The sequence below is a fragment of the Delphinapterus leucas genome, chromosome 6, assembly GCF_059928025.1.
Source record: "Delphinapterus leucas isolate spDelLeu-1000000601 "Yukka" chromosome 6, BTC_Dleu_Yukka2, whole genome shotgun sequence".
In the NCBI taxonomy this organism is placed as follows: Eukaryota; Metazoa; Chordata; class Mammalia; order Artiodactyla; family Monodontidae; genus Delphinapterus; species Delphinapterus leucas.
Window position 1 is genome coordinate 88160119 of NC_143134.1, and position 23638 is coordinate 88183756.

The following is a 23638-nucleotide window of genomic DNA, read 5'->3' on the forward strand; positions in this document are numbered from 1 at the left end:
CATTATTTAACTTCTTTTCTTCAGTTCCCTCATCTATATAAAGAGCATAATAATGTTCACCATACATGGTGATTGTTAGAGTTAAATATGGTTGTGAAAAAAAAAATGTTAGTTTTCTTTCATCAAGAAACTATTACCCCTTGACAAAAGGGTACAAGTTGCACTCATCTCTGTAACTACTGTTCCCATCACAATATTTGGCACATAAATGGCATTCAGTAAACATTTGCTGGATAGCTGATGAATAAATAAACAGGTTTGACTATTATGTACTTAACAACCGTTTCATTTCCCTGCCTATCCATTGCTCATTTTCATCCTATTTCTCTAATTACTTCCATTCCTATTCCTTTTCCTCTTCTCAATCCCCTAACTACTGATTCTCATTATATACTTGGCCTTCTGTTCTCTATACCCCGCTTTAGCAGTCAAACAGGTACCCCTGCCCAAATAAATAAATAGCCCAAACCAAAATCTGCCACCTCTATCATGCCAAAAGAACCAAACACTGAGGAATTTCATAGTTAAGCAGATGTTCTACATTCTTGAGATATTGCTTCTGGTTTGACATTTAAGAGTAGAACAAAACACTCTAGTTGCCAAGTTAGTAAAGAAGTAATGCTATGTTTATCTTGAGACAGAATCGGGTTAGCTTTTGTCTTTGTTTTCTAAACAAATGCTACCCAAATGAATAGAAACCTGAAATACATTAACTATAAAATCAAATGGAAAATCAGTAATGAAAGCCAGCTGCTTCAGTAAGGCAGAAGATCAAGAGAACTTTGGTTCCAAGTATCAGAGTCGTCTGGACTTAGACACCAAGAAATTCAGAGTATCTTATGATCAAAGAAAACTATTTCTATGTTAGAATAACCTACTCTCAGAGCTAGAAAGGACCTTAGAGGTCATTTAGTTAGAACTCCTTTCAAGACATACCTGTGAGCTCTCCAGGATAGATCTTGTTTAACTCTTTTTCAGCCTCTACTAGTATAGCCCATAATAGAGCTGTGAACAGAGCAAACCTTGAGAAATGTATAGTGTTTGATTGATCATTAATTGGAAAATCATGGAGAAACACGAAGGAAATCCTAGGTTTAACTTGGATCTTTAAACTCCTAAGTGCTAAAATGTTTGACCAGCTTCCCTTCCCTAGGGAAATAGACCTTAGGCAAGGCTTGACTGAGTAGCCTATCTAGCCTTCCAAGGCAAGTTTTAGCCTTAGTACAGAATGATGTTGGTTCTCTGACAGAAGAGTTCAGATGTCTTCCCAAGGTAGGACCCAGCAAGAGATTCTTCATACTTGAGCAGTATCTGTATTTCAGGACTGCAGGTGGGTTTATTCTTTCATCAAGCCCTATGGATGGAGACGGTGGGGGAGAAGCCCTGTCCTTAGGGGATTATTTGGTCTCATTCTTCCGCTTTTCTTGAGCTCTTAGATTCAAACTCTCACATCTTAGGTCAAACGACTGAAGACCCCAAAGTAGAAAGTAAGATGGTCTTGTCAACATCTTGAGATCAGGATTGAAGAGGTAGCAAGTTCCCATTTTCACTCAGCAAAATAATAGCTTAGATGTAGGCCAAAACTATTCAGACCTCTGTCGGGACAGTTAAGGGGCAAGTGAGTCTCCAATGCTGACAGCAACCAGTGTAGGAACCTTCAGTGGGCTAAGGTTGAAAGACAGTAATTTGCTTTTGGCATCTGATATCCTTCAGCATTGAAAGCAACATGTAAAGGCACAACAAAGTGGGTTTCAGGCTAAGAAAAGCTTCATTAGAGAGCTCTGAGTAGAGCTAACACAAATGGCAAACTTGCCTGCTGTTTAGGGCTGAGAAGGACCTTGGGTCATAGGGTAAGATGAAACTGAAAGATTTCTGATTCTAAGAAAAAAAAGCATTTGGATGGCTGTACAAATGAACTGGGGCTCAGGGGACAGCACAATCTAAACTCTGCAAGTAACTGTGTGGTCTTGGGCAAATAAATTAACCTCAGTTCCTCAATTTCTGCATCCTCAAAAGTTGGTAGTATATTACTCCCTTCATATGGTGGTTGTGAGAATTAAATTAAGTTGCTCCATATAAAATGCTTAGAATAGTGCCTTACACATAGTAACTATTCAATAAGTGTAAGTTTTTATTGTTGATTTTATTATCATCATTATTATCAATGGCATCAATAAACAAAGAATTCTATTCAGGGCGTAAATAAATCCTGCCCCTCCTAAAAATGTCCCATATTGATCAGCTCTGCCAACTTTGCATACTCTAGGCCTCTCTAGGCCTCAAAGAAAAGGGGGTTGGGAGAAAAACACTTCTTCCCTCCTTCTCCCACTATGTTGGGGGGCTGTGGCTTTTTCCTGTTTTATGAAGTGGTCTTGGTCCTTTTTGTTAAGACTGGGAGGTGGGGTCTTTCATTCGTCTAATTGTGCTTGTGTTCTTTTACTCACAGAACAATAGCATCAAGACCTCAAAATATAATGCCTTTAACTTCTTGCCTATGAACCTGTTTGAACAGTTCCAGAGACTTGCAAATGCATATTTCCTCTTTTTGCTTTTCCTACAGGTATTGCCTTTTAGGGCCTTTTCCACAAAGTATTTTATCAGTCTCTCTGGGGTCAGGTTATGTAATCAGTCCTTCTCCTCCTTAAACTGAGAGATGTCTTCTCTCTTTAGATAACAGGCAAATGGATGGCTGGAGTCTCAGGCCAGTCTCCTAGAGTAGCTGTGGTCAGGATTAGCCAGGGTGAAACAAGACTCTACAAGAGGAAGGGGACAAGGTCGCCAAGTCCCGAGTAAAGGGGTGCTCCCTCATCATGGCTGCACGGCCACAGTTCAGCTTAACCATAAAAGGCCACAGACTTGACTCTTCACCCCAACCTCAGCTGCCATCCCATTCCTCCTTCTTGTCTCAGCCTCCCTGACAGAAAGTTAACACACGGGAGTGCTGAGGGAGGAGAATGGTTTAGAACACAAGCACAGGGCAAGGAAGCAGAGCACAGGGTAGGCACAAGTTGGGAGAGAGAGACGGATCATCTCATTTCCCCTTATGCTGGAGGGGCATGGGAGGTTATGTGGTTTTCCTGTGTCCACTCTTACAGCCCTACCCCCAGCACCTTCATTATCAGAGGAGAAATGGCTCTTTGCCATCAAGACAAAGGTATTAGAGTTCAGGACAGATACATAGCAATTTACCATCTCCTCTTCTTTAATCCTTTCTTAAGAGGTGTTTCCTGACTTTTGGGTGGTTGTCTGGAGGCTACAACAATGGAAAGCAACTAGGATAGTTGAATTTATTATAAATCTAGGGAGGGGGAAATGGTGGTGGGGTGGGGATTGGGAGGGAATACACTGTCCTTTAAGTTTTTTGACCCAAGTTTCTCTCCCCGTCCCTCTTTCAGTTGATTCCCCAGATCTCCTCCTTGGCATGGTACACGACTGTGGTACCCCTGATGGTGGTGCTGTCCATAACAGCAGTGAAAGATGCCATCGACGACGTGGTGAAGTGGCTTCCTGGGCCTCTAGTCTCTCACTGTACCTAGTCAGGCTGTGGGGGGCAAGAAGGACTCCCCAGGACTACCTTTTGCTAGGAAGAAGCACTGAAAGGAAAGAGGTGTTTCCTTTCCCTATGTCCTTATCCATCCCAGAGGAATATGAAATTCCCTTAAGCCCAAGATTGGTGAGCCATACATGGCCAGAAAGGGGTAATGCAAGGCCTTTCTCTTTCTTCCTACTGCCACCTTTTTCCAGGTTTCCTTCCATCTCCTTTTTCATAACCCACCTCTTCCTTCAGTTAGCTCTCTCTGGGTTTGCTCTCATCCTTTCTCCATTCACCCTTCTCCCATTTTTATATTCCTCTTCCCTCCTCCCTCTGTCCCCCCTGCTTTCTCCTGCTCTTATCTCCCCTTTCCACATTGCTCTTCTCCTCTCCAACTCTCCCTTATTTCCCTTTCCAACTTTCAGTTCTATCAGGTACACATAGCTAGCAACCCTCTGGTTTTAGAAAGATCATGACATAACAGAGGCTGACTCCTTTCCTGGCCTTGGAGGAAGAAACTGGCTTTCAGTGAGTGCTGCATGGCTTCCTCTTTGCTTCTTTACAGCAGGCCCAGCAAGGAAGGGTGAGGGTGAGGAACCAGCACTACGCCTACTAGTGGGATTTGGGAAGTCCATCCCGTTGACCTGCTTGAAGCTTCCCTAAGAGAGTCCTTCTGATTTTGACAGGATAGATTTTTATACCAAAGTTTGAGAGCAGGGTGTTTCTCCAGCTCTAACTCTGTAACTCTTTAAAACCAGAATTAGCACATATAGTGGTTGAAATTTCAGTCACAACTCAGGTGTGCAAAAATATAACTTAATTTTCTGTAACTAAACTCAATGTAGCTCATAACCAGCACTTCACCATCTCAACCCTTTTTAATGAAAGCTGAAAAGTAAACTTGCCAATTCAGGATAACCCACCTAGTTACTTCTGGTTTAGAACTCAGTCTCTTTAGGATAAACCGACAAATTCAGGACTCTTTCTGCCCTCTTCCCAGTCCTACCCTTTTCGCAGGGAGTAATCTCAACTGGAAGGAGGGGATTTGTGTGAGTCGTAGCATCAGGACATACCCTTATTTGTCACCTTCTTATTTGGTCTTTGAATGGACCTCTATTCTTCTTTCCTCACTGCGTCCATGGTAGAGGCTTCTTATGCTGACTGTGGTTGGGGGTGAAGGTAGCTGCATGCTTGTGAATACTTAACTTCCCTGCACCTACCAAGGTGTATGAGGTTCTAGTCCTACCCCTCATTTTGCATTCTCTCCTCTGTGGCTTTTGACGTAAGTTGTTTGTTCTCATTACCCCAGGCTTTGGCTCTTGATATTAAAGCCAAGATTTTGTCTCTTTCTTCTCTCTTGGTCCTTTTTCTGACCTCCATCCCCAGCTTCTCAGAGACAATCAGCTTCTTGGCCTGGTTTTCATGGTAGAAGGACTTGGGGTTGGGAGGGTGAAGGAGGGGGGTGAGGGAGAATTACAAAAAAGGGGAACTACATTGAATAATACTTCAAAATATTAACCTTCTACATGCAGTTTGCTTTATGTCTATTTCCTGAACTTTTTCTTATATAATTTTAGAAAAGGCACCAAAACGACAATCAAGTCAACAGTCGTTCTGTTCTGCTGCTGATGGATGGCAGGTAAGTCCTAGGGAAGCCAGTTTAGGTTGGACCAACTCTGGGAGAGGATTGGCCTTGCTAAAACTTGATGTGCTGGGTGCTTTGCAAAAGTGATTCAGGACAGTGAAAAGAGCCTCAGGTTGGACATAAGAAGAACTTGTTTCTAGATCTAGTATGCCCTGAACTTCCTATGTGACCTCAGACCTCTCTGGGCCTCATATTTCTTATCTATAAAGTGAAGATAATATTCTATACCTTAGAGGATGCTTATGAAAATGAAAACAAAATAATATATATTAAAGCAATTAATAAATTATGACATGGTATTAATGTGCAAGTGGTTATTACTAGTACAGTGGTCAGCATGGAGACACCTGTCTTTAGAACATCAATCGACTCTACATGGCTTATTGACCATTCTACTGTAGCCTTTGGTTAGGACATCTTTTTGTTAGCAATATAAAGAAAATATTGGTGTTGACTCCATTGCTGTAGTGTTTGGTCATATCTATCTAAAGTATTGGGTCAATGTTTGTATTTTTTGTGGGTTCCTGCAAAATTTGAGCAATTTACCTTTGGCAGGAATAGAGGGAGACAGGCGTGATTTCTATATAAGGCAAAATGTGAAGATTATCATAAGAGGTACAAAAAATTATCATAGGAATTAATAAAAATGAGCAATCATAGCTGGCTAAAGGAATCAAGGAAGACTTTCTGGAAGAGGTGATATTTGTGCTGGGCCTTAAGGGATGGGAAAGAATTCAACAAATAGAGATTGTATGAAAGGAAAAGTGACCAGTGTTTGCAGAATCATGATTGCAAAGAAGTACAAATCTGAAAGAATTCAAGATTGAGGTCCAGTCTTTTTTCATGGTGACCTTACAGAATACCCAGGAGCTATATTTTAAAAACATATTTTTTAATTGCAGTATAGTTGATGTTCAACGTTATACAAGTTACAGGTGTACAATACAGTGATTCACAATTTTTAAAGGTTATACTCCATTTATAGTTATTATAAAATATTGTCTATATTCCCCATGTTGTACAATATATCCTTGTAGCTTATTTTATACGTAATAGTTTGTACCTCTTAATCCCCTACCCCTATATTGCCTCTCCCCACTGGTAACCACTAGTTTGTTCTTTATCTGTGTGTTTGTTTCTTTTTTTTTTATATTCACTAGTTTGTTGTATTTTTTAGATTCCACATATAAGTGATATCATACAGTATTTGTCTTTCTCTGTCTGACTTATTTCACTTAGCATAATACCCTCCAAGTCCATCCTCGTTGCAAATGACAAAATTTAATTCTTTTTTATGGCTGAATAATATTTCATTGTATATATACCAGCAGCTGTAGTTTTAATCGTATGATTCTATTATGTGACATGCTTGGGCATCTAATTCTGTTATTTATTGTGTCTGCTGATTCTTACTCATGGTGGATTATTTCCCTAAGTGTTTTGGTCTGTTGAAGCCTCCCATAAGATACCACCAAAAAAGTCAGTTGTGATTAAAAAGAAAATTAAAAAAGAAAGGAAGGTAATAGAAATAGAAAGAAAAGATAAAACTGAGTGTGTAAGAAATTTGCAAGGCTAGGGAGTTACCAAATGAATTTAGTCAAATGAACTTCCCAAGGAGCTTGAGCACTTGGATTTTATAAGATTATTAGAGAAGAATTTGTCATAGAGTGGTTTTAGAGTAGGAGTTCACAAGCAGGTCCCTAGTGGTTAGACTTTGTAAGCCAGTGAATGTTTGACTGATGTAACACTTGAGGTGAGTTGTCTATATTCCAAAAAGTGGCTTTCTTTTTCTAGAGCACATGAGTTTGAGCAAAGCTACTATTGAAAAAAATTTGTTTTTCAAGTTGTGATTTCTGTCATCTTAATTTCTCAGTAATTCTGGCTACAAGCACATCTTTAGTTAAAAGCCGCATTTTTTAGCTATCAAGAGGAATGAGCCACATCTTCTATAAGTGTTCTCCCAGATATATTATTAAATGAAAAATGCAAAGTGCAGAAAATTATGTATCTATTATGTAATTTTTAAATGTTTATCTTGTATGGGATTATATGGATTGATATTTTCTCTAAAGAAATGCAAAAAATTACTCACAGTGGCTACCTTGGGGGAAGGAAAACTAAAATTTGGGGAGAGAAGAGACTTTACTTTTTCCTTTTACATACTTCTTCTTTTTTTTTTTTTTAATTTACTCTTGGCTGCATTGGGTCTTTGTTGCTGCGCACGGGCTTTCTCTAGTTGCAGTGAGCGGGGGCTACTCTTCGTTGTGGTGTGTGGGCTTCTAATTGCGGTGGCTTCTCTTGTTGTGGAGCACGAGCTCTAGGCACGTGGGCTTCAGTAGTTGTGGCTCACGGGCTCTAGAGCGCAGGGTCAGTAGTTGTGGCACACGGGCTTAGTTGCTCCGCAGCATGTGGGATCTTCCCGGACCAGGGCTCGAACCTGTGTCCCCTGCATTGGCAGGCGGATTCTTAACCACTGCGCCAGCAGGGAAGTCCTTACATACTTCTTAATTATTTGAAATGTTTTTTTTTTTACCATATGCATATATTGCTTTTATTTAAAGAAAAATTATGTGCATGTATGTCTACATATACCCTTATAGAGTTTTAGAAAACTCTTATAGTCTTAAGTCAAGAGAAATGGGCCCCATTCTTGATTGTAGCAAGGAGTATCACAAACCCAGTTTGGTCCTCCTTTGAGCCTTGAGTTCATCTCAGCTTTTTTTTTTTTCTTCTTGATTGTCAAAACAGGGCTGTGGGGAAATTCTCAGAGCAGGCATGCAGGCATTCAAGGCTCACTTTCTTGCAGGATAGTGACAGACAAATGGATGAATGTCCAAGTGGGAGATATAATAAAACTAGAAAATAATCAGGTTGTCACGGTGAGTACCTCTTTGGGCTGTGGCTTTTTCTCTTTTGGCTTGAATAGGAACCCTTTTAGCAACTTCTGTGACCACTCCTTTTGGTGACCTTCACCTTCCTCACTTTGCATCCAGAGATCAACATCTCCTGTGGTAAGAAGTTTGTTCTTGTCCATTTCTCACCATAGCTACAGGTAAAACATGACTAGTTTTTGGAGAGGGGGTGTGTGGTAGCAGTGATGGGTCCTAGACAAAGAAAGTAAACCAAATGTCTATAATATTCTTAAGATGAACATCTGTTCCTGAGGTAATTGCTTTTGTTACACTGTAATGTTAAAAGTCTGCCTTCCTGCCTTCCTTATCTTCTCTGACTTTTCTGACCACAGGCTGATATACTGTTACTCTCTAGCAGTGAGCCCTACAGTCTGACATATATAGAAACAGCAGAACTGGACGGGTGAGTGTTCCCTCCTGATAATCCATTAAGACGGTTGAGCCAGCTTAGAGTGATTTCTCACTGAGGGAGAACATGATGCAGAGAATGAAGTGCTAAAAGAGGCTAGAAATATCTAGATAAGATAGGAGGCCAGACTCTTGGGACCTCAAGTCTCAGGCTGAGCTCTTGACAGCAATAATTTAGCATCCACTGGTGCAGAATCTGGGCAAATAAACTCCGTATTCTCCATCTCTAAACTGGAGACATTCTGTCTATCTATATTCAGTAATGCTGAGTGGTAGGAAAGACGTTAACAGAACTGTAAAATTTCAGAATATAGTTCCAAAGTTTCCAGGGGGGGAATGAATATGGAGGTAATTATGTACTGATAAACCATGTTCTAGAAAGGACTTAAGGTAGAAATTCATTAACGTGCAAAAGCTAAGATCTTTGGAGTATAGAGGCCATCTTCAGAGAGCTTGTCCTGTGGAGTTTTGTATCGATCTGTGTCCTTACAACTATTCCTCTTGGTGCCCACAAACTTTTTGAAATGTGGCTTCTTTTTTACTTCTGTCTCTGTGCATTCTTGTATCAGCAAATGGTTAAGTGGGATCCCTTCATGGATCCTGTAAATATTTATGAGATGAGGAGTATGTTTACTTGGAGGTATATGCACATTCTTACCAGGACCTGCTCCTTATTCTTGAAGGGAGCAGGTACCCCCTCCAGGTTGTCTTGTGATGTTTCTTCAGCTTTTCTAGAGCATCTGACCCACAAGGTCTCATAGGTTGGTTGAAGCAGTTGATGTGTGTTTCAGGGAGAGAGGGGAACAAGTGGGCTAATACCCAGCTTCCCTGTGGAACCATCCCACCTCAATACTTTTCTTGAGAGAGGATAACAGTGGGAGTGACTCTCACGGCTCAAGCCTATAGCCCAAGCTCTATTGGTAACAACTGTTTTCTAAAATTGGAGAAACTGGACCTGTGATGCTGTTATGTATGTGCATTCTTTACTCTAGTGAAACCAACTTGAAAGTGAAGCAAGCCATCTCAGTTACCAGTGAGATGGAAGATAACCTGAAGCTACTATCTGCCTTTGATGGTGAGTTAGGGAATAGGTTTGCCAACCCAAATATTTATTAGTAGATGTCTGGTTAAAGTGTGGTACATCCATCAGTGAATTCTATATTAAAAACGATGTGCAAGTTGCTATTTATCCACATGGAAAAATATTCACAACATATTAATAAATGAAAAAGATTGCAATACACTATGCATAGTATATGTAACATAAACCTGTTTTTGGAAACATATGTATGTTTATGAGTACATGTATAGAAAAAAACTTGGAAGGATGTACTACAGAAGTTTAATTGTGCTTATTTCGAGGCAGTGGGTGAGTTTTACTTTCTCCTTTTAATGTTGTATATGTATTTACAATGTTGTATATGTATTTACAATGTATTTTACTTTACTAATCATGAAAAAGTCAAATTATTTCCATTTTGAAACAAATACTAGGTTTGCTTTAAGTATTTTAAAATTTCTTCAGATTCAGCTCATTTGATCTAGAAGTACTGATGGTGATAGGTTATCGTGTGGGTTGTTCTCTCTCTGGATGACCCATGTCACAGAATTACTCTTCTTTGATGCCCAGAACCCTTTGCCTGGTGAGAAATGGGCAGTGGCTGAGAAAGGATAGGCAAAAGATGTGTGTATATTTTGAAAAGGGGATGTTCTTTCCTCTTTTCTGTTAAGCCTCCTCTGTCCTGTTAGGAAAGAATTAAGATTACAGAGTCAGGACTCTTATTCCTTCTTTTTTTTTTTTTTTTTTTCAGGAGAAGTGAGGTGTGAGTCTCCCAATAACAGGTTGGACAGATTCACAGGAATACTGATTTATAAAGGAAAAAATTACGTCCTGGATCATGACAGGCTGATTCTCCGAGGCTGCATCATCAGGAATACAGACTGGTGCTATGGCTTGGTAATTTTTACTGGTACGTCTTTGTGGGGACCACAGACCCCCAGCCTGCTGGATTCCATTAGTAGCCACGTTGTGGGTACTTAGTTTTCAGGATGCAGATATGGTGCTCAGATATGTACCAGAACACTATGGCTTTGAGACAGATAGAAAGGGAGGCAGGTAGATGGATAGATGGATGGATAATTTAAGAAAAAAACGACCTCTTTTCCAAGCAGTGAGCTGCCAGCATATCAGCCCTGCCTTTGTTAGAGGAAGGCTTTGTGTTCCAAGACCACAGAGCATTCATAATTCTTTCTAAACATATCTAGACACAAGAGAAGGTATACACATAGAAGTACACATAGTATTAGCATATGAAAGGGGAACATGTGAAAGGGGAGAGTATACATGTGGATTGCTCCCATGAGGAAAAAACAAACACGGCAGTCATTATGTAGAATATAAAATACAATATGAAGTGTTCATACCAGAGAAAAGGCACATGTGGCTCATTAGCAGTGGCCCATCTTGAGATGGCATTTAGAACCATAATCCCTTATACTTATTGAGGGATTTTCTTAAGTTATAAGGTAGTGCTGGAAAATGGAGGAAGATTCTGTGCCACCCTGTGCCCTCGGTGACAGTGGGCATTGATGACAACAACCGCAGTAAGATAATAATTTCCAACTCTAGTCCCAGTGGCCATTAAAAGCTCTTTAAGGCTTCTCTGGTGGTGCAGTGGTTGAGAATCTGTCTGCCAGTGCAGGGGACACGGGTTTGAGCCCTGGTCCAGGAAGATCCCACATGCCATGGACCAACTGGGCCCGTGCGCCACAACTACTGAGACTGCACTCTAGAGCCCACGAGGCACAACTACTGAGCCCGTGTGCCTAGAGCCCGTGCTCCGCAACAAGAGAAGCCCCATCTCACCGCAACTAGAGAAAGCCCGCGCACAGCGACGGAGACCCAATGCAGCCAAAAATAAATAAATAAATAAAATTAAAAAAAAAAAAATGTTGGTTCCTATAGGAGCTCTTATAAAAAAAAAAAAAGCTCTTTATTTCTACTTACTATCTGCCTTGTCATGAAGAAATGCAGAGTCTCTGTCTCTCAGCTCCAGAGAAATCTCAGCTCCCAAGCTTCCACCTCAAGAGAAATCACTGCCATTGCCTTTTCCTTTCTCCATTTCTTAATTAGAAACTTTAAATAGAGCCTGGTCCAGCAATGGGTTTCCTCAAAAGAAGGTGAAGTTCTCCTTATCAGAAAATCCCTTTTCTAAGCTAAATAAACCAGATGAGAGAGAAGCTTGTGGCTCCTATTCTGACTTATCAACGAAAAACTAGACTAAGGTGCAGCAAAGAGAGGGAGGTGTCAAGCATTGATGCACTTTGCAGAAGTAGTTGGGATTATCCTTAGAAACAACTTTTCCATTCTTTGAGTTATTGGCACCAAGCATGAGCCTTTCTCCAGGACTTTATCCCCTAGCATTGAGGTTTGATAAAGTGGTCATAAAGGTACATTTTAACCCAATTTCAATCCTCTTGAGAATATTCAGTGATTCTAAGAGGTGATGTCTCCCTGTTTCACTTAGGACCAGACACCAAATTAATGCAGAACAGTGGAAAGTCCACTTTTAAACGGACACACATAGACCATCTCATGAATGTCCTTGTGCTCTGGGTAAGTTAAAGACTTTTTTCTGTTTCTTTACAAATAGGCATACTTCCCTTCCTTCCACAGCAGTAGGTGGTATTTTCAAGTCAGAATTTAGTTGTTTGAAAACCTCAAGCAGTTTTAGGACCCCACATACTAATGTCTGAAGCAGAAAAGAACAGAACTCATTGACAAGGGAGTCTCAAGTTTATACCTCTGTTGTGGAGGACAGTCATAACTTGTTGAAGCTTTGATACTTTGATTAGTGGTACCAGAATAGATTATGGACCCTGCTTTAGAAATTAAGACACTTTTTTTTCATAGCCAGTTTTACTCATGACCACTTTAATAAAACCTTACTTGGACTAATAGATCACCTTACTTAAACCAATGATTTTCAAACTCTATTTCCTTAGAGGAGTCTAAGGTCTGCTGCAGGGGGAATAGAGAAGATCAAGAGTTTTGTTTGGCCTCTTCATTCTGAAGTTTCTGCTTTAAAAAGAGCAGCTTCACATTTATCTGTTCTGTAAGATCTCAGTTGGAAAATAAAGGATTCTGCTGCTAAGAAATGAAATTTGAAAACCACTCAATATATATGATATAGCTTATATGTGGAATCTTAAAAAAAGAGTACAAATGAACTTATTTACAAAACAGAGTCACAGATGTAGAAAACAAACTTAGGGTTACCGGGGGCAAGGGGAGGAGGGATAAATTGGGAGATTGGGATTGACATATACATGCTCCTATATATAAAATAGATAACTAATAAGGACCTACTGTATAGCACAGGGAACTCTATTCAGTACTCTGTAATGGCCTATATGGGAAAAGAATCTAAAGAAGAGTGGATATATGTATATGTATAACTGATTCACTTTGCTGTATCCTGAAACTAACACAGCATTGTAAATCAACTATATTCCAATAAAAAATTTTTATAAGCACTCAATAGATAATAATCAGCTTTGAGAATAGAAGTTTAAATTGAAGACTAATTAATTTATTTGCATGCTATTATATATGGGTTGCCTTTATTCTTGTTAGATATAGATAGATTAATTTCACTTACACAGCTTCTCTGCATGACTGAGTGGTTCCAATGCTGCCTATACTTGATTCCATTACTTTTTATATTTTATTTTTACTCTATTGCTTAGAAAATAAAAGTGCCCTTTTCCTGTACATTTCTCATTAATATCTGAATTACAAATTGTGTGTTCTCTGTTATTTATTATGGTAAATGTTACAGTTCTTTTTCTATATCCTTTGGATTTAATAAATGGGATTTTAGAAAATTAGGAAGATTCATTCAACAATAGCCAGGACATGGAAGCAACCTATGTGTCCATCAACAGATGAATGGATAAAGAAGATGTGGCACATATACACAATGGAATATTACTCAGCCATAAAAAGGAACGAAACTGAGTTATTTGTAGTGAGGTGGATGGACCTAGAGACTGTCATACAGAGTGAAGTAAGTCAGAAAGAGAAAAACAAATACCGTATGCTAACACATATATATGGAATCTGAAAAGAAATGGTCAGAAGAACCTAGGGGCAAGATGGGAATAAAGATGCAGACCTACTATAGAATGGACTTGAGGATACGGGGAGGGGGAAGGGTAAGCTGGGACAAAGCGAGAGAGTGGCATGGACATGTATACACTACCAAACGTAAAATAGATAGCTAGTGGGAAGCAGCCACATAGCAGAGGGAGATCAGCTCGGTGCTTTGTGACCACCTAGAGGGGTGGGATAGGGAGGGTGGGAGGGAGGGAGATGCAAGAGGGAAGAGATATGGGGACATATGTTTATGTATAACTGATTCACTTTGTTATAAAGCAGAAACTGACACACCATTGTAAAGCAATTATATTCTAATAAAGATGTTAAAAAAAAAAATTCATTCAGCTTTGAGACCAGAAACTGTACTTGACATCTGTAGAGGGATTTTAACTTCTTTGAAAATTTTCACATTCATTAACTGAAGCTTCACAACACATGAACAATAAGCAAGTCAAGAAGTATTTTCCCCATTGACAAATATGCAAATTGAGACACAGTGAAGATAAATATCTTAAATAAAGTCCCACAGAAAAATAATGGCAAAGACTCATCGTCATCAAATCATATTTTTTATTGAAGTATAGTTGCTTTACAATGATGTGTTAATTACTGCTGTACAGCAAAGTGATTCAGTTATGTATATATATACATTCTTTTTTGGTATTCTTTTCCATTATGGTTTATCACAGGATATTGAATATAGTTCCCTGTGCTATACAGTAGGACCTTGTTGTTTATCCATTCTATATAGAAAAGCTTACATCTGCTAACCCCAGCCTCCCACTCCATCCCTCCCCCTTGGCAACCACCAGTCTGTTCTCTATGTCTGTGATTCTGTTTCTGTTTCATAGATAGGTTCATTTGTGCCATATTTTAGATTCCACAAATAAGTGATATCTTATGATATCTGTCTTTCTCTTTGACTTACTTCACTTAGTATGATAATCTCTAGTTGCATCTATGTTGCTGCAAATGGCATTATTTCGTTCTTTTTATGGCTGAATAGTATTCCATTGTATATATGTACCACATCTTCTTTATCCATTCATCTGTCGATGGACATTTAAGTTGTTTCCATGTCTTGGCTATTATGAATAGTGCTGCTATGAACATAGGCATGTATCTTTTTGAATTACAGTTTTGTCTGGATATATGCCCAGGAGTGGGATTGTTGGATCATATGGTAATTCTATTTTTAGTTTTCTGAGGAACCTCCATACTGTTTTCCACAGTGGCTGCACCAACTTACATTCCCACCAACAGTGCAGGAGGGTTCCCTTTCCTCCACACCCTTTCCAGCATTTGTTATTTGTAGACTTTTTGATAATGGCCATTCTGACCAGTGCGAGGTGGTACCGTATTGTAGTTTTGATTTGCATTTCTCTAATAATTAGCAATGTTGAGCATCTTTTCATGTGCCTCTTGGCCATCTGTATGTCTTCTTTGGAGAAATGTCTATTTAGGTCTTCTGCCCATTTTTGGATAGGGTTGTTTGTTTTTTTGTTGTTGAGTTGTATGAGCTGTTTGTATATTTTGGAGATTAAGCCCTTGTCAGTCATATCATTTGCAAATATTTTCTCCCATTCAGTAGGTTGTCTTTTCATTTTGTTTATGGTTTCCTTTGCTGTACAAAAGCTTGTAAGTTTGATTAGGTCCCATTTGTTTATTTTTGTTTTTATTTCAACTGCCTTGGGAGACTGACCTAAGAAAACATTGGTATGATTTATGTCAGAGAATGTTTTGCCTATTTTCTCTTCTAGGAATTTTATGATGTCATGTCTTATACTTAAGTCTTTAAGCCATTTTGAGTTTATTTTTGTGTATGGTGAGATCAAGTCATATTTATTGAGAATCTAGTATGTGCCTAGTATGTGCCAGGTGTTGTGAGGATCATAAGGTTTTATAAGTCCTGGGACCAGCTCTCAAGTATATACGTTCACTTTTGGGAGATGGGGCATCAATATGTGCCAGATGCTTTACATACATAATTTTACTAATAATCACATCTATCCACCTAGGCATAACTTTTCAGAGTTAATGCTCTTTCTGCCATACTTGCTATTTCCCTGGGGAGACAAAATTAAAACACATGACAAATCTGTTTAACATGGCAGATTGACCACATGTGAAGAAATTATAATTTTTTTTTAAAAGATCCTAAGAGCTTCCGGAGAGAAATAAAATGTCATATTCAAGAATCAAAATAGCATTGGCTGGGCTTCCCTGGTGGCGCAGTGGTTGAGAGTCCGCCTGCCGATGCAGGGGACACGGGTTCGTGCCCCGGTCCGGGAGGATCCCACATGCCGCGGAGCGGCTGGACCCGTGAGCCATGGCCGCTGAGCCTGCGCGTCCGGAGCCTGTGCTCCGCAACGGGAGAGGCCACAACAGTGAGAGGCCCGCGTACCACAAAAAAAATAAATAAATAAAATAGCATTGGCCTTCTCAACAGCAACAGCAGAAGGTAAACATCAACGCTTCAAACGTCTGCCAGAAAATTATTTGCATTCTATAATTCTAAATCCATTGAAACTATCAATAAAATGCAAGTATAAAGAAATATCCATATGTGCAAAGACTCAAAAAATTTACTTATCATGTATCCTCTCTTAGGAAGCTTCTAGTATATACTCAAGCAAAACAAGAGAATAAACCAAGAAAGATATGGAAGCCAGGAAACATGAGAACAGTGAAAGGAAGTCCTAGGATGGTAGCTGAATAGCAGGCCTAGAGAACACCAGAGCAGATTAAAGCAGAGGTATAGAGGGATCTGCAATGGGAGTCTCCAAAGAGAATGCAGTTCTCTGCTCAAGTTCTCACAAGATGGCTGCAGCAGAGAAGTAGTGTAAATACCCAGAGCAGCTAAACTAGCAGAGTAGCTGCTATGAATTTCTACATTTATGAGGTCATTCATGCAATCATTCCTTCAGAAAGTAGGGAATATTATCTTGGGTCCCATGTTCACTTTTGGGCATCTAGTTTTAAGAAGGACGTTGAGACTTCCTATTTGAGCCTAATGAAATGACTGTGAGGAAGTACAAATAGAAAATAAATCCCCTGACAGAGTGTGAAGAACTGTCAGCAGACCCAAGATGCTGATGAGCTTTTGGAAGGCAGAAAGTAGATAGATTATACCCATAAATAAACCAGAGTAGTGAAAGCTTCCACGGAAATGCATTCCTCAAGAGTAGTTCCAAGCTAGATTCAGCAGGAATTGAGAGCAGGAGTAAGATGTGGGGGTAATAATCAGGATAATTAATTGTAAAACTGCCCATGAAACAACATGGACAACACCTGGCCCTCTGTACCATCCTACCACTCCTATAGGCATACATATAGCAGTAAAAATTTATCTGACCTCTAGTCTCAAACAAGAGAACTGCTTTCCAAAGAAATTTAACAATCTATCTGCAGAGGGGTAGGGCTTCTAATGTGGGTGTCATCACTTCAGAGTAAAACCCACTTTATTTTAAATTTGGGGGACTCAAGTTTGCCAGCAAGCTCCTCGTGTACTCTAGGGTAAAACCAGTGAAAGAACACATTCTGCCTACCTACACAGAACTCATGGTTCCATCTTCCCATAGGGGAGTGGTCTGCTCGAGAAACAAAATTAACCCAAGGAAATAAAACCAACCTATAATGATGAAACTACCCTTTTACTCCTGTTTTTAAGTGAACTGGAAGGAAACCAGGAGCACAAAAGAGGAGGATGAGGATGAACGAATAGAATAACTGACTCTGGAAAAAACAGATTATAATTCAGGGAAGAGAAAAGAAAACTTTCAAAAGAATTTTACTAGTATTCTTAGAAGAAGCAATTGCACAAATAAAATAAGAATAGGCTAAAATTTTTTGTGGGGGGGCCATGCCATAGCTTGTGGAATCTTAGTTCCCCAACCAGGGATCCACTCTAGGCCCTCAGCAGTAAAAGCGCAGAGTCTTAACCACTGGACCGCCAGGGAATTCCCTAAATTTTTTTTTTTAAATGAAAGAGTAAAAAAGGCAATCTAAGAATAACAAAAAGAATTTTGGAAAGTAAAAATTACTGAAATTAAAAAGCCAATAGAAGGGCTGAAATAAAGAGTCAAAGAATACTACTAGACCATAAAACCAAAAGTCAAAGAGATAAATACATTTTTTTAATGGAGGACCAAACCAAGAGCCCACATGATCTCCCAGGAGTATCAGAAAGAGAAAATGGAGGGGGAAATATTGTCAAAGAAATAATAGAAGAATATTTCCTAGAATTGAAGAAGGATATGAATTTCAGATTTAAAGCATCCATTAAACATCATGAAATTCTAGAACGCCAATGGTGTATAGAAGTCCCTTAACTTTTTCATAGGGATAAGAATAAGATACCAACAAAAAATGAGAATTAGATTGGCATCAGATTTCTCACTAACACTACTGGGCCCTAGAAACCAATAGGGTCATACCTTCAAAGTTCTTAGTGAAAATTACTTTGACCTAGAAATCTATACCCAGGTAAACTACAAATCAAGTGAGAGAGCAAACTTGTTCCTATCATGGGACCTTTACCCTTGCTGGCAATGTCTATCTAGGCCTTTGCATGGCTTGCTTCTTTTTTAGTATTCAATGTCACCTTTTCAGAGAAGCCTTCTCTGCCACCCTATCTAAAGTGGCCACCTCCATTAAGACATTTCTTATTGTATTAACTTGTTTTATTTTCCTCACAGCATTTAGCACTAGTTAATTTGTATTTTTTCTTTTCTTAACATATCTGTTTTCCTCATATCTCCACAGGATTACAAACTCTCTGAGAGTTAAGGCATTGTCTTTTATCACCACTGTATCCCAGCCCCTAGAATTATGTTTGACACATAATGGGAGCATCATTATTATGTTGTTGAGTTATGTGTGTTGAGTTAGTGAAAAAAATGTGTTATTATTATGTGTTGAGTTAGTGAAAAAAATGAATGAATACCTGAGCTACCAAATTATGAGCCTGTAAGGTAGAAATTATGCCATATTCATCTCTATATTCTTGGGAGTGCCTTGCACAAAACGGTTCTCAGGAAATATCTTTTGAATGGTTATTAAATAAAGAAATGTTCTTGAATTAGCTATGTTCTTAACAGCTCAGCAGTTTCGTTTATGTGGTATTTTTGCCAAGACATTGTCAGTGTAGTTAGATATAATGCATTGTCATTTCTCAAAGCTGAAGCAGAAATCCTTCCTGATTTAAACACTTCATTTTTTCCCATTTTTGGAAATGATTCTTAGGGGAAAATCTGACAGACACAGGAAGCATGTTTAGTAAAACTCCTTCCTGATAAGCCCACAGGGGAGCTGGAGTTTGGTCCTTTCCCCCTCCCCAGATCTCCCCAGAGCTCACAATGACAATGCTTTGTGAACCCTAGTCTCTTAAGTAGGACGTATTTGTGGGGCACAGTGCTTGAAATTTGAATGATGCCAGAAATCCAGGATATACTTCTTGGGTAAGGCACAATGAAAAGCACAGAGGTGAAGGGCCAAAGGACCAAGGAGTACTCTCTTTTTACAGACTGCCTGTGATGCCTGGGAGCTCCACTGTGACCAGCAATGGCCTTAGTTCTTGACAAAACTGAGTATCTCTTTCAGCCTTTACTGGAACCACTCTTTACACACAGGTCTTCTTGGGTCTGACTGGCTCTTGTAATAAACAAGTAACATCTGGGGTTTGTAGCAAAAACCAATTTCTTGTTTCTTTCTTCCTATAGAAAGGAAGCAAAGTGAAGCTTTAGGCTAAGTACCAATAAACTCCATCACAACATGAATATTTCTTAAGAAAGAGAACATCTGCAAGGGTTTAGAAAGCCTCAGGATGGCAGGAAAAGCTCTAGGAATGAGGAAAGAGCAGACTGTGTACTGCCCCGGAAGGCCTCTCTGAAGGGGGAGAGGCCCTGCTCTCAGGATCTTGGTCCGATAAAGCCAACTTCCTTTCTGCTGGCTCAGTCTGAACAGAAAGGGACTTCTCTGGTGGTGCAGTGGTTAAGAATCCACCAGCCAATGCAGAGGACATGGGTTCAAGCCCTGGTCCGGGAGGATTCCACATGCCGCGGAGCAACTAAGCCCGTGCACCACAACTACTGAAGCCTGTGCACCTAGAGCCCGTGCTCCACAACGAGAAAAGCCACCACAATGAGAAGCCCACACACCGCAACAAAGAGTAGCCCCAGCTCACCGCAACTAGAGAAAGCCTGCAGGCAGCAACAAAGACCCAACGCAGCCAAAAATTAATTAATTAATTAAATTTAAAAAAAAATCTGAACAGAAGGATCTGGTTCTGGAGGACTCATAGTCTAACAATGGAGGGATGGCACAGCACCGGAAATGATTGATGGGTAATTCTCAATTATCCAGGCAACAGGTATGGAGCAGAAAGGGTGTTGAAGTTCACTCAGTAATTTTCTCCCACAGCTTCAGAAGGTATCAAATTATTTATTCTAATAATTTATAATAAACAAATAGATTATAAATAAATTTATATTTATAAATAAATAATAATAGTTTATTATAATCATTTTACCTTCCCCACTTTTTCCCACTGGAGCTGATGGAGTCGGGCCTGGAGAAGTGGCAGGTAGAGGAATATGGTCTCAGGTTTAATATTGGCCACATAGACTGTCCAAAGGGGAAGCAAAGCCAGTAGAACTCATCACTGAAGTTTAATCTGAACCATGAGGATAAGCCATGCTTTCACATGACCCATTAAAAAGAAGCATAAGGAAGGAGGAGTAAGATTAAGAAGGGTTTTATGGCCCCGAAGAAACCTTCATCACAAAGAGCGGAACTACTCAGTATGAATCTGCATTAGGCTAGGAATGAAAGCAGATTTTATTCTTTTTTATCTTGATCCTCCTGTTTTGTTCTCCTCCATCCCTTATTCAACTCTCAAATCTCAAATATTGAATGATATTAAGGATTTATTACTAACTTTTTAAGTGATAAAGGTATTGTGATTATGTGTTTAAATAAGATCCTTTAAAGAGCTATATTAAACTGTTTGCAAAAAAAATTATATAATGTGAGAAATTTGCTTAAAATAAAAGGGAGGACAGGGGAAGAGGAGGTTTGGGATAAAATAAAACTGGCCACGAATTGATAATTGGTGAAGCTGGGTGATGGGCACATAGGGGTTCATTATAGTATTTATATACATTAATATGTGTTTGAAATTTTTAATAATAAGGATTTTTAAATCTCATTTTCTGAGAATGGTCCCAGTTAGATCTTCTCCTCCTACCTTCATACTCTTGTCTCCAAAGACTTTCTATCAGTGACTCAAAGATGAGACCTAAAATTTTCTAGCAGTGGGGATGGGTTGCTTTGAGCAATTCACACCTTGTGATAAAGGGCACAGGTTTGAAGACCCCTGAGTAGACTTAGAAGTGGTTCACAATAACATCATACATGTCTTCTCTGCAGGTATGTGACGCTGGTGGAATGTAAAATTGTACAGCCACTTTGGAAAGCATTTGGCAGTTTTTTGGAGAGTTGGGCATTTGTCTCAAATGACAGGATTTCCTTCTTTTCATGGCTGAATAATGTTCCATTGTAGTGTGTGTGTGTGTGTGTGTGTGTGTGTGTGTGTGTCACATTTTCTTTATCCATTCATCTGTTGATAGACACTTAGTTATTTCTCTGTCTTGGCTATTGTAAATAATACTGCAGTGAACATGGGGTGGAGATATCTCTTTAAGAGAGTCATTTAATTTCCTTTGGACATACACCCAGAAGTGGATTATATAGTAGTTCTATTTTTAATTTTCTGAGGAACTCCATGTTGTTTTCCACAGTAGCTGTACCGATTTACATTCCCACCAAGAGCATCACATGATGATTAGTGATGTTGAGTATCTTTTCATGTACTTACCAGCCATTTGAATATCTTCCTTGGAAAAATGTCTGTTCAAGACCTTTTCCCATTTTTTAATTGAATTTTTTTTTTGCTATTGAGTTATTTCCTTATATATTTTGGATATTAACTCCTTATCAGATATGTGGTTTGCAAATATCTTCTCCCGTTCCACTGATTGCCTTTCTATCTCATTGATTGTTTCTTCTGCTGTACAAAAGCTTTTTAGTTTGATGTAATCCCACTTGTTTATTTGTGCTTTTGTTGCTTGTGCTTTGGGTGTCATATCTATAAAGTCATTGCCAAGATGGCTGTCAAGGAACTTTTTCTGTATGTTTCTATGTTTTCTTCTAGGAGTTTTATGATCTCAGGTTTTACACTTAAGTCTTTAATTCATATCAAGTTAATTATTATTATTATTTTTTTTTTTTTGCGGTACGTGGGCCTCTCACTGTTGTGGCCTCTCCCGTTGTGGAGCACAGGCTCTGGACGTGCAGGCTCAGTGGCCATGGTTCATGGGCCCAGCCACTCTGCGGTATGTGGGATCTTCCTGGACCAGGGCACGAACCCGTGTCCCCTGCATTGGCAGGCGGACTCTCAACCCAACCACTGCGCCACCAGGGAAGACCCATATCAAGTTAATTTTTGTGAGTGGTATAAGATAGGGGTCCAGTTTCATTATTTTGCATGTGAATATCAAGTTTTCCCAACACCATTTGCCTCCCTTGTCAAATATTAGTTGACCATATATGCATGGGTTTATTTCTGGGCTCACATTTCTGTTGCATTGGTCTATATGTCTGTTTTTATACCAGTACCATATTGTTTTGATTACTATAGCTTTGTAATATAGTTTGAAATCAGGAAATGAGATGCACCCACCTTGCTTCTTTCTCAAGACTGCTTTGGCTCTTTGAGGTCTTTCATGGTTCCATACAAGTTTTAGGATTTTTTTTCTATTTCTATAAAAAATGCCATTGAAATCTTGATAGGGATTGCATTGACTCTATAGATAGCATGGGTAGTATAGACATTTTAACATTGCTTAACTCTTCCAATCTGTGAATATAAGATATCTTTCCATTTACTTGTCTTCTTCAGTTTCTTTCATTAATGTCTAAATCCCACTTGATTATGGTGTATGATCCTTTTAATATGCTGTTGAATTTGGTTTGCTATTGAGAAATTTTGTATTCATCAGGGGTATTGGCCTGTAGTTTTCTTTTCTTATAGTGTCCTTCTCTGGCTTTGGTACCAGAGTAATGCTGGCTTTGTAAAATGAGTTCAGGATTATTATCCCCTCCTCCCCAAAGTTCTTTTCTAAACAGATTTTCTCAAATCTGTCTTCTTTCTTTGCATCCTTTCCCCTCCATGCCCTTTTCTCTCAACCTAATGACAAGAAAGTTGAGGTTATCTAGAACAATAATCTTGGTTCGGTAAAAAGGTGCCATCTTTAATCTGAACATTGCCTCCAGGCTGATTCATTTTATTCAGCTGAAAAGAATTATTGGGCCTTGTTTGCTTAAGATCTCAATCTTGTCTCTTTTTTCCTCTTTGGTGTCTAAAAGTAATAGGCTTTTCCAGTCCTTTGATGACCCAGATTTCACGCTATTCCTTTTCATTTCTGCTTAAAATTGGCCAGTTGTTCCCCTATTTCAACTCTTTCTTTTGTTAAAGTCAGCCAACACACACTAATATTCTAATTCTAACCATTTCCCTTAGAGCTCTAGCCTCAGTAGGCACATGGTCTGTCTTCCAGTTTTACCATATTCTTTACTGTAAACATGATTGCCATATTGTCAGCCTTTTATATCCATTTCCTTACCACCCACCCACCCCCAGCTGCTAAGCCAATGCCACACATTTTAGATTTTTTTTTAAAGCAGAACCTCACTTCAGTAATGGAGTAATTAAGAGATTGGGTTCTGGAACTAGTTCAAGACCTGTCCATACTAGTTAGTAGCTAAATGACTTTAGGCAAAATACTTTCCCATTCTTAATATCAAGTTTCTTGTCTGTTATTAAAAGACGGGTATTATAAATATTAAATTAAATAATACAGGTAGAGTACTTAGCACAATTATTGGCACTTAATTAATATTTACTATATTTTAGTTACTAT

At 39.1% G+C, this 23638-nt stretch overlaps 1 protein-coding gene across 2 annotated transcripts in view; it reads left to right on the plus strand.

The window, feature by feature from the left end:
- LOC111188071 (phospholipid-transporting ATPase FetA-like) overlaps window positions 1-23638 on the plus strand; it is a 97200-nt gene that overhangs the window by 38581 nt on the left and 34981 nt on the right. The window contains exons 4-12 of one of the 2 annotated variants that reach the window (XM_089913380.1): window positions 2447-2560; window positions 3396-3494; window positions 5110-5171; window positions 7984-8056; window positions 8422-8492; window positions 9490-9572; window positions 10309-10467; window positions 11024-11101; window positions 12025-12113. In XM_089913380.1, coding sequence (XP_089769506.1) covers window positions 2447-2560; window positions 3396-3494; window positions 5110-5171; window positions 7984-8056; window positions 8422-8492; window positions 9490-9572; window positions 10309-10467; window positions 11024-11101; window positions 12025-12113 — 828 coding nt within the window. The remainder of the gene's footprint in view (window positions 1-2446; window positions 2561-3395; window positions 3495-5109; window positions 5172-7983; window positions 8057-8421; window positions 8493-9489; window positions 9573-10308; window positions 10468-11023; window positions 11102-12024; window positions 12114-23638) is intronic. The other variant, XM_089913381.1, reaches the window with a different exon arrangement.